General features: G+C 44.2%; 2 protein-coding genes across 2 annotated transcripts in view; both read right to left on the bottom strand.

Moving 5' to 3' along the window:
* Positions 1-9,555, bottom strand: part of PPP1R36 (protein phosphatase 1 regulatory subunit 36) — a gene marked incomplete at its 5' end in the record, with an annotated part of 28,994 nt that extends 19,439 nt beyond the window's left edge. Inside the window, 2 exons of the mRNA XM_080809748.1 lie at positions 8,943-9,007; positions 9,469-9,555. Of these exons, the coding sequence (XP_080665874.1) occupies positions 8,943-9,007; positions 9,469-9,555 (152 nt within the window). The remainder of the gene's footprint in view (positions 1-8,942; positions 9,008-9,468) is intronic.
* Positions 9,556-12,823: 3,268 nt separating this feature from the next.
* On the bottom strand, positions 12,824-17,724 carry HSPA2 (heat shock protein family A (Hsp70) member 2). The gene has a single exon (XM_080809111.1). The coding sequence runs from the start codon at positions 17,610-17,612 to the stop codon at positions 15,705-15,707; it is 1,908 nt and encodes a 635-aa protein (XP_080665237.1). The 5' UTR covers positions 17,613-17,724; the 3' UTR covers positions 12,824-15,704.
* Between the last annotated feature and the right edge of the window lie 246 nt (positions 17,725-17,970).

Here is a 17,970-nt window from a genome sequence, read left to right as displayed (position 1 = left end):
TAAAATAAGACACTAAGTGCCTGTCCTTCGCCAGTAGCCTGACATTTACTGCTAAGCTTCTAGTCCTTATTCTCTGAACTTCGGACATGACTTCTCCACTTCACACTTGTTTGAGTGGCTCTTCCCTTGAGTCAAGTTCGCCTGGTGTCAAGTTCGCCTTGAGTCTCTAGCTCGCCTGGTGAGGATTTCTCCCTGTGAGTGCTCCACTGTAGCTCTACAGGCAGACTCCCCTCGCAGTGCATCTGAAATCACTAGAAAGTGTCACTAGTAATAACTGAAAGCTGTCCTTAAAATCATACCTCTGGTTGGCTCCCAAACTGTAGTCTGAGCTAGTTCCGTGCCCTCATGGGGTCTCTGCAGTCTCTCCCTCCATCTGGCAACCCATTTAGAATCTGGGCCTTTCTCAGACCACATTTTGTTACATTCCCAGTATTACAACACAATCATGTCGTTTCCCTTTGCCCTGAAATAAACGAGGAAAAAGAATCATATTTTCCCCTAGAACCCATCACTAAAATGCAGAAGGCTGGACCACTCTTGGCTTCCACACAAGTTAGAGCTCCTCAATGGTTATCAAAGTCTTCTCTCAGACCATGAGGAAAGACAAGAGGAGTTCGGGACTTCTGGTGGTAGTTTCCTAAACTCTATGTCCTCAGGGGAGTCAACGACCTTGGCAAAGACTCAAGCGGGCTGCTGGGTCTCTCCCAGCTGTGAGGAGGGGCTTTTCTTAAAACAAGAAAGGGTAAGAAAGCTGATACTGTGTCAGGGGGAAGACTGCCTCATGAACCAACCCAGAGGTGGCCTTTGAAGAAAGATATTCCCGCTTTAACAAATAAGAAATGGTCATGTGTGCTGATGGATTATCCAACACCCTCATTTACTCCTCACAAAGCATTATTATTCCATTTCATGGATAAGAAAACTGATCATCAGCAAGGCTAAGCAACTTGACAACCTAGTCAGTGAGAGACCTGGGATTTGAACCCAGGTCTTCCTTCAAACTACCCTTCAAAGTCTCTTCCTTAATTGCCTATTAAGAAATAATGACGATCCTTTCCCACCCATTATTGTGTGTTCATTCCTGTGTGGAGGTTATGGGTATCTTGTATTCTGATACAGTTATCCCTCTCAGGCTATAATCTGCAAATGTAAGGCAAGATCTGCCTGGGACACAGGGAGCTAGGTCCTCTGTGAAGGGTAGGAGGAGTTCCAAGGGTAGGAGTTCCAAGGAAAGATGCCAAGACCTGCAAGGTTAGGAAGAGGAAAGGGATCATCTTCTCTGAACTCGAGAACACCTATAAGACTGCAAACTCCCATTTGCTAGTGGGTGTAAATGACGGCCTACCCCGTGTGAAAAAGACTAAAATCCCAGACAGGTTTCCCAGGGTCGGAAACTGACAGGTTAAAAACCGAATGCCCTTGAGATCAAGCTTTGACTTTGTGAAAGCAAATTATTTGGATTCATAACACTTCAAATTTTCTTCCCCACTGCTGACTGTTCTTTCTTTAGTCTCCTTCTAAAGCTCCTTTTCCTGGACATGTTCCCTAAATGAGAGCCTTTCTCAGGGTTCCATCTGGTTCCTCTTCTCACTTTCTCTGAGTGATTTCATCTACTCCACTAACATCGGTAACTGACAACTTTATAGTGAAGGTTCAATTCTTTCTGCAGACTTATAAAATGATACATCTGCCTACTGGACACCTTCCCTTGGCCATCCTACAGACACCTCAAACTCAGTATATCCAACACTGAATTCATTCCGCTTTAACCTATACTCCCTACTACTCCTCCCTCTCAGCAAATGGGCACCGCCACCCACCAGTGGCCAAGCTGCAAAATGGTGTCATCCCTGATTTCTCTATCACCTGAGGCCCTTGCAGGCCACTGACACTTAATCCTTAAATACATCTCGGGTTTGTCTACTTCCTTCTCTTTCCATTGCCACCTTCTCGATTTTATCTACCATCACCTGTCAACACAATATGTGCAACTGCTTCTTACCTGATTTCCTGCCTCTGGCCTTGTTTCCCTCCAAACTACCTTCCACCCTGCAGCCAGTCTTTTTTTCTAAGACGCAGTTCCAAACCCAGTTTAGTTCTCTGTTTAAAACCTTTCAGTGGTGGGGCACCTGGGTGGCTCAGTCAGTTAAGCATCTGACTCTTGACTGGGCCCAGGTCATGATCTCAGGGTCCTGGGATCGAGCCCCATGTCAGGCTCCATACTCAGTGGGAAGTTTCTTTTTATTTTTTTTTTTTAAGATTTTATTTATTTATTTATTTGACAGAAAGAGAGATCACAAGTAGGCAGAGCAGCAGGCAGATGGGGGGGGGTACCAGGCTCCCTGCTGAGCACAGAGCCTGATGCAGGACTTGATCCCAGAACCCTGACATCATGACCTGAGCCAAAGGCAGAGGCCCAACCCACTTAGCCACCCAGGCACCCCTCAGTGGGGAGTTTCTTAAGATTCTCTCTCCCTCTCCTTCTGCCCCTCCCACACACACACTCTCTCTCTAAAGTAAATCTTAAAAAAAAATTTTTTTTAATGTTTTTAAATTTAAAAAAAAAAAAAAAAAACAACTTCAAGTGGTTCCCCTGTGCCTTCTGAATGAAGATCAGATTCCTCAGCATGGCATGGAAGACCTTTCATGATCTTACCCTGGTTTAAATCTTCTACTTACGCCTGCCTGGAACCCTGTATCCAGCCTCCTGAACTACCTGCAGTTTCAAATATGCCCTAGGCCCTCTGAGGACTGCGACTTTACCCGTATTAGGCCTTCTGCCTAGAATCCACTCTCCTCCTCCCCAACCAAATCTCTCTTTGCCTTCAAGTCTGGGCTTGGATATCACCTCCCCTGGGAAGCCCTCCCCGTACCCCCCTCTCCTGGGTTTCAGAAGATAGCTCCATCTGGGGACTGGGTCTAGGTACTTGGCTGAATGCAGTCCTTGGCCCTAGCCCAGTGGTAGCAGTAGTTGATAGTAACTAATGAATGGGGCTTGGAGAGAGCAGCGATCTCAGGGGAAAGAGTTAGGGTCGTAGCACTGCTACCAACAAACTCTTTCCAACAGGAGCCTGGAAGGGTCTGGTTTATTCTCAGTAAGAAGGGCAGCACAGATACCCAGCCCCCCCCAACCCCTTCCAACCACCCCAGTCCTTCTGTCTGTTTCACCTCCTTCCCACCACACTCAGGGGGGCAAGGTGCTTCTATCTTTTCAGTGCTCTTGACCCCACTCCCCACTCCTCCTCTTCTGTTCCATCTCTTCTTTTCCCCAAAACAAACTTGAGATTTTTCAATCTTGAAAACAAAACCAACAAAAATCCCCTTCCCTTAGGACTGGATCCCCAAAAGGCTATTATCTCTTTTTTTCCTTCTTTACAGATACTCTCTCCACTCTCATCACTGGTAAGAGTACTCTATTTTTGCTAGGTTCTTGAATTTATCTCAGATGTTCTCTTCAAACTACTGTTACCTGATTCCTACCTTACTGGCTTCCTGCAACTGCTTCTCACCCAGATCCCCTCCAGCAATCCTAACTTGTTAAATCCAAAGCACTGTTTTTACTATTTGCCTCACCTTCAACTCTCTTTAGCATGTGACACTGCTGATACTCCCCATTCCATCCTCTTATTTTCAAAGGCCTATGTGTCTCAGGGTTTTTTCTCTGACTCTCCTAATTATTCTTCCTCTTTGCTAGCTCCTTTTCCTTTGCCTGTCCGCTATTCCTGGGAGCCACGTGAAAATACCCATGAAAACTTTTAAGACCTGTACACTTGATTAAGAGACATTTCAAACCAATTACAATGTATGGAAATTATCTGGATCCTGATTGGAAGAAACTTATAAAACACTGGACAACAGCAGATACCTGAGTACAAATTGAATATATGATGCTATAAAGAAATTACCGTTTATATTTATAAGTACATAAATAGTAAGTTTTTTTAAAAGAGCACGTATTTTTTTTAGATACATATTGAGATATGTATAATGAAATGATATGATGTCTGGGATTTGCTTAAAAATAATCAAGGGGTAGAGCAGATGGGGTGTGGATGAAGTTGACCTTAATTTGGTGACTGTTGATGCTATGTCAAGAGAATGCTGGAATTCATTGTATCATTCTCCTACTTTTGTGTATGCTTGAAATCTTCCAGTATAAAAAGTTTTAAATGTTTACAATTATTTTAAAAACTTTAATAATGCTGTTAAGAAAAAAACTAGCAAAAACCCAGACCTGCAAGGATTTTAGATATTGGAATTATCAGTCACAGGATATAAAATAAATGTGACCAGTATGTTGAAGACAAATAAAAATAAGGTGGTAACCCTTAACACTGGTGCACAGGTGCTTTTGGGGATAGAACAATGGTGGAATCACTTTCAACTTTGTACATTTATGTATTTATTTTCAATACATATGTACAACTTTGCAATAAGAAAAAAGATACGGAAATGCAGAATGCAGTAAGTTAAAAGCATGTGTGTGTTTGTGTACACATATATAGAAGATTTAGAAGGCTACAGAATAAAATATTAATATGTTAACAGTTACTTTGGGGGTGGAAAGTTTTGTTTTTTGTTTTTGTTTTTTTTTTTGCTTAGTGGTATTTTCTGATAAAAGTAATATGACTTTTAAATGTTTTTTCAAAGTTTTTAGAAGTACATATTTCCTAGGGTTCTGGCCTTTGTCATTTCATACCACACTCTAATTCTGCTCAGGCCTCTCTCATGAGGGCCAAACTCCTGCCTACTGACCTGGGAGTCCTATGGGCAGGCACTTCAAATTCTGCACATCTACAAAAGTCAACTTGTTACCTTTCACCCCTTCCACAAACTTACTGACTCCCCCGCTGTCCTTATCTCAAGGGGCAATATCATCATCCAGTGACTGCGACATCTGTGCTTCCTCGTCCCCTCCTCTCACAGCCAGTCTCACCAACTACTCCCTCCTTCAGCAAGGCCAGATTTACCTCTCAGTACCTCTACAACAGTAGAGTCAAAGACCCTGTTCTCTTGCCAGTCTTCATCAGGGCCCTAGTCCCATCCCCCTTGGATTGATGCCTAACTGTCTATCTCTCTAGTTTTGGGGTTGGTTTTTTTTTTTTAGATTTTCTTTTAATTTATTTGAGAGAGAGAGAGAGAGCACACACACAGAGGGAGAGGAAAAAGGAGAAGCTGACTCCCTGCAAAGCAGGGAGCCTGATCCCCCCAGGACCCTGAGATCATGACCTGAGCCAAAGACAGCCGCTTAACCGACAGCCACCCAGGCGCCCCTGTCCCCCTGGTTCCCATCTTGCCCCTCCTGGGCTACTGTGGGAGGGGCTTTCTAGAGCACAGATGCAATCCCATCCTGTATGTTCAGTCAAGGTTCCTGGAGCGAACAGAACCAGGTATGAGTGCAGTGACTGAACCAGCCTTCCCTCTGTGCCTCCACTGCTCCCGCCTCTACCACCATCTCCTCTCAACCTCCCCTGCCTTTGCCCTGTACCATCACCCGCAACTGGGGTGGCATAAGTCTCTGAAACACAGTTTATGGAGAAAAAAAAAAAGAGCATGTTCTGCTCATGAGTCCTCTCACATTTTAATTTGCGATGGAATATGCTTAGACTCCAAAAGGGAATCAGTACCTGCATTTCCATGAAATCCAAACACTAATTCTGCCCTAAGAGATACAAAGGTCTGCTTTCCTCTTCCTTAGGGCTGTCCTTAGCAGCAGGACTCCCAAGGGAATTCTGACACTCTGAGATTTGCTACGCTGAGCTGCTTAAACACAGAGCAGCTCCACCACACACGGGCTGCCACCCATCTACTCTTCACGGCACTCTTTTCCCTCTTTCCTAACGGCTCCCATTTTGTGTACTCCACAGTCTGGAGTTCGCGTGTTATTTGGTTTGGTTTGGTTTTTTGCTTTTTAAAATTGTGCTATAATTTAACATGTAGTAAAGTACATGAATCTTAAGTGGTCAATTTGATGATTTTTTTACTATGTACATACCTGTGTAACCACCACCGAGATCAATAATATAGTCCATTTCCAGCACTAAACCCTCCCCCACCCCCTGCCAGTTGATAATGTCCCAAAGGTAACCACTATTCTGACCTCTATCATCATAGTTCTTTTCTGCCTGTTATTTTAAACTTTTATATAAATGGAATTACAGATTTACATTTTTGTGTCTGGCCTTTCAACACCATGTCATATAATCTACCTTTTAAACCCTACCATCACACATATATTCTCCAAAATTAGTGGAAATCAATCAAGCCATTTTTAAAGAATAATTTGGTAATAAACCAAAAGAAACTAATGAGTATTTTATGAGTAAGAAAGTCAGTATGAAATTGAAAATCTGTAAATTTATTGGTAGGGTTGTACAGGAAACAGTGACACTTGGGGTGGGTTATCATTAAATTAGCACTGAAAATTAGTTTGAAAAATACTGCAAATTAATTTCATTTACAAGGGTCAGTAAGTAAAAAGTATGGTCCAACTTTCACCATTAGAAGAGAGAATTGAGGGGCACCTGGGTAGCTCAGTTGATTAAGCATTCGACTCTTCATTTCGGCTCAGGTCATGATCTCAGGGTTGTGAGACTGAGCCCTGCATGGGCTGTGCTGGACATGGAGCCTGCTTGAGATTCTCCCTCTCCCTCTCCCCCTCCCAACACATGTCTGCTTTCTCTCTCTCTCTCTCTCTCCCAAAAACAAAAGCAAAAAAAGAGAGAGAAAGAGAGAGAGAGGATTGAGATAGTCTTTAAATATACATGAAGATTGAGAAATGAAAATGTTGGCACTTATAATTTATATCCATATTTTCTGGTATTTTAACATATATTTAACTTATACTTTGATTCCTGTGATTATCTTGGCTGTCTAATCCCAAAGCTCTTCCTGTCTTTCTCACTGTTGATCTCCACACTCACTGAATGTGACCTTTCAGGAGCTATACAACAGAATTTTCTGTGACACATCTGCAAACAAAAAACTGAAATCAATCACCACTTTGGAAATGACAAACTACTCAGAAATACTGAAACAAATATTCTATGAAATATAAACTTTTAATTTTGACCCTAACATAATGCTTAGCCTTTAAACTGTTTGACAATTAATATTATTACATTTATAATATAACTACAAAGTACATCTGCTTAGCCTCTCCTGATCTCCAGCCCCATTTATCCAACAGCCTAAGAGACCATTTGGGAACACGTCACAGTTAACCTCAAACACATCACCAGTTCTGTTATTCTGTATACTAGTGAAGGGCAACCCCAGCCATCCAATCACCCAAGCCAGACACTGGGAATCAGCATGAGCACCTCTCTTCTCCCTCTCCCTTCACATCTTATCAATTCTATCCAAAATCATGTCAGTTCCACCTCTGACGTATTTCTTAGTCCTGCACCCTTCTCTGTGTTCCTCCAAATACAAGACTTCATTTCGACTCATGGTTTTGTACCTGTATAGCTATCTGTAATCCTCCCATAACTAGCTTTTCAACTGGACCCCTGCCTCTGGCCTTCCTCTACTTGAATCTAGCTGGTTTATTGACATATTCAGTAAACATCTAGTGAGGGTGTACTCTGTGAGGTTTTGTTTTGTAGACAGCTCCTGGTGACACAAAGATGAGTAAGACAGTTCCTGCCACTGAAGGGCTTATGGTCTATAGGAGGAAGACAGTGTATTTATGGTGGGAAGGGCTTTGGCATCAGACAAACCTGGTTCAAAATGTCAGTTTGGGTACTTACTGGCTGACTGTGGGTTGATCACTTAATTTCCCTGAGCCTTGTTTCTTCATCTATAAAATGGAGGTATTAACTCTCACTTTCCACAGCTATTTAAGAATCACAAAACACGCAAATGTCTGGCACATGCTAGGTACACAGCAGACAGTGGCTAGTATTGTTTAGTTATGTACTTTTTATTTTTTAAAGATTTTATTTATTTGAGAGAGAGAGACAGAGATAGCAACAGGAAGAAGCCGGGAAGAGAGGGAGAAACAGGCTCTCTGACAAGCAGGGGGCCCGATGCAGGGCGCAATGCAGGGGCTTGATATGGGACTCCATCCCAGGACCCTGGGATCATAACCTGAGCTGAAGGCAGACTCTCAACTGACTAAGCCACCCACACATCCCAAGTTACGCACTTTTTCATAGAGTCAGTATTTTCTCAATGGAGATTAAAATCCGTTTTTTCTAATTTAATAATTTTCCCTTGGAGAATTGACTGTCTATTGCACAGCAAGTATAATACAGCCTCATTAATGTAAAACTGTATTTCTGTAACTCCAAGAGGCAATTTTATAAAGTAATTAAGAATGTGGGCTCTTGGGACACCTGGGTGGCTCAGCCCATTAAGCATTTGCCTTCAGCTATGGTCGTAATCCCAGGGTACTGGGATGGAGCCCACTGGGCTCCCTGCTCTGCACAGAGTCTGCTTCTCTCTCTCCCTCTGCCCCTCCCCACTGCTCGTGCTCTCTCTCAAATATATAAAGCCTTTAAAAATAAATATATATAGATACATATATACACACACACATATATATATGGACTCTGAGTTAAACAGACCTAGATTTTAAACATCTTCGTCACCTGTGAGCTGTGTGATTTGGCCAAGTCACTTAGCTTTCTTTAAATTGTTTAACCCTTTGAGTTCAGTTTCTTCATCTGTAAAAGTGGATGAACACACAGCTTTTTCAAAGGGTAGGCAAACTGATTAGCACAGTGTGGGTACATAGGAAGCATAATGATAACATTGATAAATGTTATCAGAAAGTGGTACCTGGAAGGCTGCTCCCCAAAATGGTTTTCACTAGATGGTGGGATTTCAGCAGATTTTTATTTTGCTCATTATACTCCTGTGTATTGGTTGATGTTCTTTTTTACCCCAAGCACATGTAATTTTTATAAAAGCTATAATAAAGTTTTAATAAAATTTACCTTCTGAATTCAAGAGTTCTGGTTTCATCTTTCCAGTACCACATCCCCAGTTGCAATCCCAACTGCTATAAAATGAAATGTTGCAGCAATATTAAAAATTCAGTTTACAGTACATACACGTCACAATGAACGTTTAACAAATCCCACTTGTTGCACTTTATTCAGTAAGGATGTAGAGTGTGTTGCGGGGCGGGGGGGGGGGTTGTTTAACTGAAGCCAGGATTTTATCCTTTTTTGTGTTCAGGTGTAGTTTCAGTAGAAAAATGGAAGAGAAGTAAGGACATTTCTATTAGGCCGCACTAGTAGCCCAAGGCTCATCAGAGAGATTTTCTGATGAACTGGGTCTCAGACCGCAATAAACCGACACCCAGGGAGCCTCCGCGGGGAAGAGGAGATAAGACTCGACAACAGCTGAGCGCGCTCTAACACCAACCCCGCCCTTCAGGGGAGGTAGGCAAAGGACAAGCTTACCCTTTCAGCAGTGGGAGCTACCAAGCCGCCAGCCTTTGCAGGCCGGGGATCGCACCCGGGGCGGGCCGGCTTTCCGCGCGGGAGGGCTATTGACTTTACAGCCAACCAATTCGAGGTGCTGAGGCGGAACTTTCATAAACATCCAAATACCTCGGTAGGGAGCCAGAACTCAGTTCTGACCTTTGGCTGACTACACCTCTCTACATCTCGGTTTTGTAGGCAAATAAGGCCACGTCCATCGGAGTGCCGCTCGCCTCGGGGGCTGAGGGAAGGGCGGCGGCAGTGGGAGCCGCCGCGGGAGCCAAGGGCTGGGGACCGGACGGCGGGGCAAGCGTGCCCCGGCCTCGGGGGTGGGAGCGACCGAGGCCGTACTCACCTCCGGCAGGGAAGCGGTCGGCCGGTCCCACCGCCTTCTCCGGGAGTAAAACTCCGGCACCGGATGCCTGTCCACTCCCAGCCCCGCAAACATGGTCTCCCAGGGAACCGGCCAGCGCCAGCAACCGCGGCCCCAGGGCAGCCACGGGGGGCGGGGACCCTGCTTCCGTCGCGGGCGGCGCCGACAGCGCAGGCTGGCGGGTGGGCGCGCTGGCGAACGGCGGGGCTGCGCACCCCGCGGCGGCAGACGGCTCCCCCCCGCTTCCAGGCCCTCGGGGTTCCGTCCCCCTGGACTACCTCGGGGGGACTGTAGGCGTCTGAAGAGTGAAGCTGCCCGGGGGTTATTTCTGTAGAAGTCGATTTTTCATGGCCTTCCCACCGTGAAGTAAACCACTTAATTGGTTTTTGTTCTAAATTGTAATAACAAGTTTCAGTTCCATAGGGAAGATCCCTTTGTCCCAAAATATAATAGCGCTAAATTAATTTCAAATCCTGGTTGGGATTAGGTCGGGGTGGGGGGGGCGGGTCGGTGGAGGTTTAGGGGAGGATGCGTGGGAAAAAAAAAAGTTTTCGTACCTTGGTTCTGCTGCCTAACTTAGATGTGTTACCCAGGGCTAGACTACTTTGATCTCATGAAGATACCGAAATCAGGGGTTACGAGGTTTTTTGAGGACTAATTGTTATGCCCGAATAATGGGTCCGTGATTAAAGGAGCGAGACTGATACAAAGCGAAGGTTACAGAAATGTGTGTAAAGCACCACCCTAAAGTACTCAAAATTAGTGTTGCTTAAAGCAAAGAAACTTGCTTTGTGTCAATAAGTATTCCATTATATTTTTACATTTATGCTTTTCACTTTTCAAGTCCTTTGACTTTCTTGCAACTGACTTTCCTTGTCTTTTTCCAACACTGATGTCAGCAATGCTAGATAACACTGCATGATTGAGAATGCCTGATATATTTTGCCTTTGTTATTCCCACAGCTTAGTTAGGTTAAGAGATGCTCAGTAAATATTAACTATATTCCCATCAATTTTAAAAAGATGGCAATAGCCATCTGGCTGCTTCCCCTTTCAGCAATCCCCCTCCACTACCTCGTAACAATCACTGGTTACAGTAGTATAAAACATCCGCTGGATTCATGTTCCACTCAGCCGACTGCTGTTCAGATGTATGGAAGCCCACCTATACACTGGCAGTGGGGCTTTGAGGCTGTGGCCTCAGGACTGACTTACTACATGGGATGACTCACTCGAAATAGGAGTTAAGAATATTTCAGTCACATACATACATACATACAATGTATGTAACCTGGGGTGAGGAGGACAGGGGAAATTCTGAGCTAATGCTCCATAAAGACCTGAGAAACACCAAGGACTTCAGAACGAATCCATTTACCTCACCACCAATGTCCGGAAAACCACACTTCAGTCAACTTCTTCAGTTTATCCCAGTGAGTGAAGAAATGCTAATAGAAAACCAAAGATCTTTTATACTTACTTCACCATTGTTGTCTAATGTACAAAACTAAGATAGAGATGAGAACCGAAAACAATGATCTACATAAAAGTTACAGGACAAGTTATTTCACCTGTGCTAGAGGGACATAATATTTATAGGAAAATTTCGGTAGCTCTGAAGGGGCCATCTTGAACTTCTATTATTACCAGACCCTAACAAAAAAAAAGGGAATAAAAAAGATTGTTTTTATGGCTCTAAGTCATTATTTACCTTAAAGGTGACCTATTGGGGTGCCTGGGTGGCTCAGTGGGTTAAAGCCTCTCTGTCTTCGGCTCCGGTTACGATCCCAGTATCCTGGGATCAAGCCCCGCATGGGGCGCTCTGCTCAGCCGGGAGCCTGCTTCCCTTCCTCTCTCTCTGCCTGCCTCTCTGCCTACTTGTGATCTCTGTCAAATAAATAAATAAAATCTTAAAAAAAAAGTTTTTTAAAGGTACTGTGTAAATATTTAATTTCAAGTGTCCTGTAAGATTTTTTTTTTTTGCCTAAGAGAAACTTCTCAAGGTCATATAACTAAGAGCATATAACATAAAACTAAGTTGCTGGTCTCAGATTTAAGCCCAAGACATTAACTGAATATAATGTATGTTTATACTATGAAAACAGATTTTCAAAGTATTATAATTCTACCTTTAAAAAAGAACATATTAAGAAAATGGCAATGTCAGTATTTGAATTATCAACTCCATTTATCTAACCTCCACCTAATCTATACTGAAAGAGGAAAGCCCAGGGATTCTTGGTTTGTTCTTTTTTTTTTTTTTTTTTTTTTTTTTTTAAGATCACAAGTAGGCAGAGAGGCAGGCAGAGAGAGGAGGAAGCAGGCTCCCTGCTGAGCAGAGAGGCCAATGTGGGGCTCGATCCCAGGACCCTGGGATCATGACCTGAGCTGAAGGCAGAGGCTTTATTAACCCACTGAGCCACCCAGGCACCCCTGATTTGTTTGTTCTAAAAGAAGGACATTTCAACACTATCACCCTATTAAATTTCAGCACTGCATATACCCTAAAGTATTCCAAGGGCTATCTCTAAAGATCCATAATTTTTAAGGAATGTATAATTTTTCTGTATCTAATTGCAGTGCTTAAGGATAATCCTTCAAAACTCATTCCTATTTAGACATTATACAGAAGCAATTGAATATGCCTGTTGTTCCTTAACCGAAACATATATACTGCCTTAGCAATTGTCTTGTGATATATGGATTTGCAATTCTTTAAAACTTCAATTCCAGTGTTCAAAAGCAAAGGGAACATGCCTCACAGCACAACTTTTATAAACTACAATTCAATTCATAGGTAAAGAAATTCTCATTAAGTCTCCTTGACATGTTGTGCAGGTGATACATTAAGTACCCAATTATTCATGCTAAATTTAAAGATGTGAACAGCATTAATATCTCCTCATGGACAAATATCTTACCACTGTATACGTCAAACTAATACCATAAAAAATTTAGAGTAAGCTTGTTTTGAAATTTCATGCATCTCAAATACTATGAACAACCTGTTGGGTCTTATTTTGGCAGGTGTTTAGATTTATTGCCTTAAAACAGAGACAACTACATTAGACATTTAGGTAAAATTTAAGTGCCCATTCTGAAAAATGTTCTTTTCTAATCCCTTAGCATTCTGTATGTATTGGATTAGCTTTAGTCCAGACCACTAGGCCCTAGTGTAACATTACTTTCAAGTGATGCTAATTATTCCTTAAACTGTAATTTAGCCTCATCCTAGTATCAAGTACTTTTTCCATTGTCATTTGACTACGTCTGATCTAACATCTGCTAAAGAGTTCCCAGGAGTTATCGGATTACCAGTTCCAACTGACCCCTGGAAACACTGAATGGCTACTTTGGTGGCTTTATCTTCACAATATTCAGATCTAGATAAATTTGAGAAGACAAAATTAAATTAAAAACACTCAAGAAGGCTAGGAGTTTTACAAATTAGTTTTCAGAATAACAGAAAAGGAAGTATCTACACAAACTGATATTCCTGTTATAGCAAGTTACCAGAGGCCAGGCCATAGGATAGTCAAAGAGACTACCAGTGGTCATTTTTCTGAGTTTAGAAACTAATCTCTTCTGGACAAAGGTCTAAAATGAATCATACCAATAACCAAATTGCACTTGCAGAAAGATTCCATTACATTTTGAAGTTAGAGCAAGAAATAAACACGTTCAACAAATAAAGGACTAATAAAAGGTTACTAGAATGAGCATTGTCTTGGTAAAAATTCATGTTAAACATCACTCTAAAGCTAGTATTCACTAGATTTTGTTAATACTAAGGTAGTTTGTCAAGTATTTATGTGACATTAATTTATATTAATTAAACAACCTTAATGATTCCTTGCTGGAAACTTTCTACCAAAGTGGCACTAGCACCAAAAAAACGGAGTTACCATTAGCTTTTCAGAGTGTAAAGAGCAATTACCTTAAAATTTTAAGTTTTGGAACGATTCAAAATTGCCTTTTTATCTCACTCCCACCCACCCAAATGACTCTGCTTAAAAAATAAAATACTTATGTATGTAAGAGTCAGCTCGTGTGTTAGAGGGTCATTATAAAGCTCAGTATTTTTAGGCTAACTTGTTCTCTAGTTTTTATATCATTTCAAAAATTAATTTGCATGATACAGAAAGGTCCACTACTAAAAACATAGCACCTACAATGCACTGTTATCTTATAAACAACATGAAGCACATCTACACTGAATAGAAGTATCAAAATGTCCATATGTGGTGAAAACATTAGGCTAACTATGCATTTTCCAATCAGCTTTACTGAATTTCTCCCAAGTTCCCCTTAAAGAGAATAAATCAGACCAAAGTAGAAATGTCATTCCACTAAAAAATACAAATAGGAATCCCCTTCTCCTAAGGATGTGCATTTTAAAGCATAAGCCCAGGAGGGTCAACCCAAAAGTTGCCAGTATTCTTATCTGTAACAATTTCAAATCAGATACACAGGAAAATGGACAAGTTGTACATTATAAAATATTGGACTATCTTGCAGTTTTGTCTTTTAGAAAAGAAAATCTGGGGCACCTGGATGGCACAGTTGGTTAAGTGGCTGACTCCCGGTTTCAGCTCATGTTTGGTCTCAGAGTGATGAGACTGAATCCCACATCCCACACCCCACAACAGGGCTCTGTGCTCAGCACAGACTTCTTGGATTTGTTTCGCCCTTCCCATTTGCCCCTCCTCCCCCCAAATAAATGTCTCTTTAAAGCAAATATTTAAAAAAGAAAAAGAAAAAAAAAAAGAAAATCTATTCTAGTGATTTAAGGCCAGTATTGCAAAAGCATTGTGATTCTCAAATCAGAAAAAAAAAAAAAAATCATTATCTCCCTTTATCCCCAAGTAATTGTAACTGTTGAAAACCTATCCTTATGGAATTTGGATAAGCTCAGAAGTTAAGCTGTCTCACTAGAGAATTAAAGTTAAAACAAGTTTGACTAAATTGGACTCTTAATATAAAGTGACTTTAAAGTTTGCCCTGCTGGCTCTTGTTGCAAGCACTGGCATGCCACAAAAAGCAATTTGTTTCATACTGAGTCAGGCTATTTATTATCAGAGGACAACTCCCACCCCAGCCTTTGTTAGTTTAGAAAAAGAATCATTTCATACTTAACCCCGGAATATGGCTTGTATTTTGCTGGAATATTCAGGTGGATTTTCACTTGGAACACTTAAACCAAGGCTTAGGAGTTTGGGTACACTGGCAGACCTGTCTGGTTTCTTTATTAAGAGGAGGAGGAAAGTTTACCCAGGTCTTCTCCTTTTAAAAGCTGTTGGCAATTCAAAGCAGGAAATCTCATCTGAGAATTAGACAAGACTGAGTTAGATACATTCCGCCTCATACTAATAACATGGGTAAAACTGTGAAAAGGGAAAATTGAAAACTCCAAGACTGATTTTGAGATCAATTTCAGCTTTACTTTGCCTCTGTATTTATGCATTTGTTTGCAAAAAAAATGCCTGTCCTTAACATAACTGCAATGTTCATTTTAGTCTTAAAGTAGTACATAAAAATAAACAATTCAAGCTTCTATATATTTTATTGTTACCAAGCTTCCACAGAATTTATGTGCAAACTTCAGGTTTCCCATCTCAAACAAATCTCCATGCACAAACTAAGCTACTCAAAAATGCTCAAGTCAGCAAACACCCAAAACGCATTAAAGAGAAACCTCAAATAATGGTTTTTAAAATCAAACTTTAGAACTAACCTTTTATAATTAAACTAAGTTGTTGCATCCTTCCTTTCCCATGCATACACGGAGCGAAAGACTTCCAACAGATCTCATACTTGGCACAAAGGCATTTCAAAGAAACACAAACAAAAGAGAAAGAGAGAAAGGAAAAGAGGTTTACGCTGACTCGAGTGCAAGCTTAGTCCACTTCCTCGATGGTCGGTCCCCCGGAGGCTCCAGAACCGCCGCCGCCAGGGCCACCTTGGTAAAGTTTGCTGATGATGGGGTTGCACACTCTTTCGAGCTCTTTCTGCTTGTGTTCATACTCATCTTTCTCTGCCATCTGGTTTCGGTCGAGCCAGTTGATCACCTCCTGACACTTGTCGAGGATCTTGTTTTTGTCCTGCTCGCTAATCTTGCCCCTCAGTTTCTCGTCTTCCACCGTCTGCTTGATGTTGTAGGTATAGGACTCCACCGCGTTTTTGGCAGCGACCCGGTCGCGATTGGCCTCATCTTCCGACTTGTACCGCTCTGCCTCCTGGACCATCCGGTCAATGTCGTCCTTGCTCAGACGACCCTTGTCGTTGGTAATGGTGATTTTGTTTTCTTTACCGGTGCTCTTGTCGGCGGCGGTGACGTTAAGGATGCCATTGGCGTCGATGTCGAAGGTGACCTCGATCTGGGGGACCCCGCGGGGCGCCGGGGGAATCCCGGTCAGGTCGAACTTGCCCAGCAGGTTATTGTCCTTGGTCATGGCCCGTTCGCCCTCATACACCTGCACCAGCACGCTGCTCTGGTTGTCCGAGTAGGTGGTGAAGGTCTGCGTCTGCTTGGTAGGGATCGTGGTGTTCCTCTTGATGAGTGGGGTCATGACGCCGCCAGCCGTCTCAATGCCCAGCGACAACGGGGTCACGTCGAGCAGCAGCAGGTCCTGCACGTTCTCTGACTTGTCTCCGATGAGGATGGCCGCCTGCACCGCAGCTCCGTAGGCCACAGCCTCGTCGGGGTTGATGCTCTTGTTCAGCTCCTTGCCGTTGAAGAAATCCTGCAACAGCTTCTGGATCTTGGGGATTCGGGTGGAGCCGCCCACCAGCACGATCTCCTGGATCTGGCCCTTGTCCAGCTTGGCGTCACGCAGCGCCTTCTCCACCGGCTCCAGGGTTCCGCGGAACAGGTCTGCGTTCAGCTCCTCGAAGCGGGCGCGGGTGATGGACGTGTAGAAGTCCACGCCCTCGTATAGCGAGTCGATCTCGATGCTCGCCTGCGTAGACGAGCTCAGGGTGCGCTTGGCTCGCTCGCAGGCGGTGCGCAGTCGGCGCACAGCGCGCTTGTTGGGCCCAATGTCCTTCTTGTGCTTGCGCTTGAACTCCTCTGCCAGGTGGCTCACCATGCGGTTGTCGAAATCCTCGCCGCCCAGGTGGGTGTCGCCGGCCGTGGATTTCACCTCGAAGATGCCGTCCTCGATGGTCAGGATGGACACGTCGAAGGTGCCGCCGCCCAGGTCAAAGATGAGCACGTTCTTCTCGCCGCCGGCGCAGCCCTTCTTGTCCAGGCCGTAGGCAATGGCCGCCGCGGTGGGCTCGTTGATGATGCGCAGCACGTTGAGGCCCGTGATGGTGCCCGCGTCCTTGGTGGCCTGGCGCTGCGAGTCATTGAAATAGGCCGGGACCGTGATGACCGCGCTCTGCACCTTGCCCCCCAGGTAGGCTTCGGCGATCTCCTTCATCTTAGTGAGGACCATGGAGGAGATCTCCTCTGGGAAGAAGGTCTTGATCTCTCCCTTGTATTCCACCTGCACCTTGGGCTTCCCTCCCTCGCTCACCACCCGGAACGGCCAGTGTTTCATGTCCGACTGCACCGTGGCGTCCTCGAACTTCCGTCCGATCAGCCTCTTGGCGTCGAAGATGGTGTTGGTAGGGTTCATGGCCACCTGGTTCTTGGCGGCGTCGCCGATGAGGCGTTCGGTGTCGGTGAAGGCCACGTAGCTGGGGGTGGTGCGGTTGCCCTGGTCGTTGGCGATGATCTCCACCTTGCCATGTTGGAAGACCCCCACGCACGAGTAGGTGGTGCCAAGGTCGATGCCGATAGCCGGGCCGCGGGCAGACATCCTGACTAAAGATAGGCAGGCGACGTTAGGCGACAGCACCTAGGACCGAAAAATCTGCGGCGTCAACTAACGGTCGCCCGGCACCACACACCGCGAGCGCAAACACTATCTCCCGCTCCCCTCGTTTGGCTCCCCGCTCTTATAGCCGCCTCCCTGCCGCCTTCTGGAAACTCCCGGAGCCAATCCGCTCCCAGGACAGCCCTCCACAGGCTTGCCTGGGTCGGAGTGACCCGCCCGTAGCCCAACAGATTTCTAGTTGGGTGAGGGGCGGGACCCCGGCCCGTGCTCAGAGGCGAAGGGCGGCCGTTATGCAAATGAGGGTCCCCTCAAGTCTCCCCGGCAGCCTGCGCCCACCCAG

This window comes from Martes martes (assembly GCF_963455335.1).
Source record: "Martes martes genome assembly, chromosome: 7".
In the NCBI taxonomy this organism is placed as follows: Eukaryota; Metazoa; Chordata; class Mammalia; order Carnivora; family Mustelidae; genus Martes; species Martes martes.
This window is presented reverse-complemented; position numbering and strand designations above follow the sequence as displayed.

What these genes read in the sequence shown, in the direction of transcription:
- HSPA2 (XM_080809111.1), bottom strand. Translation starts at nt 17,612, where the DNA reads ATGTCTGCCCGCGGCCCGGCTATCGGCATCGACCTTGGCACCACCTAC.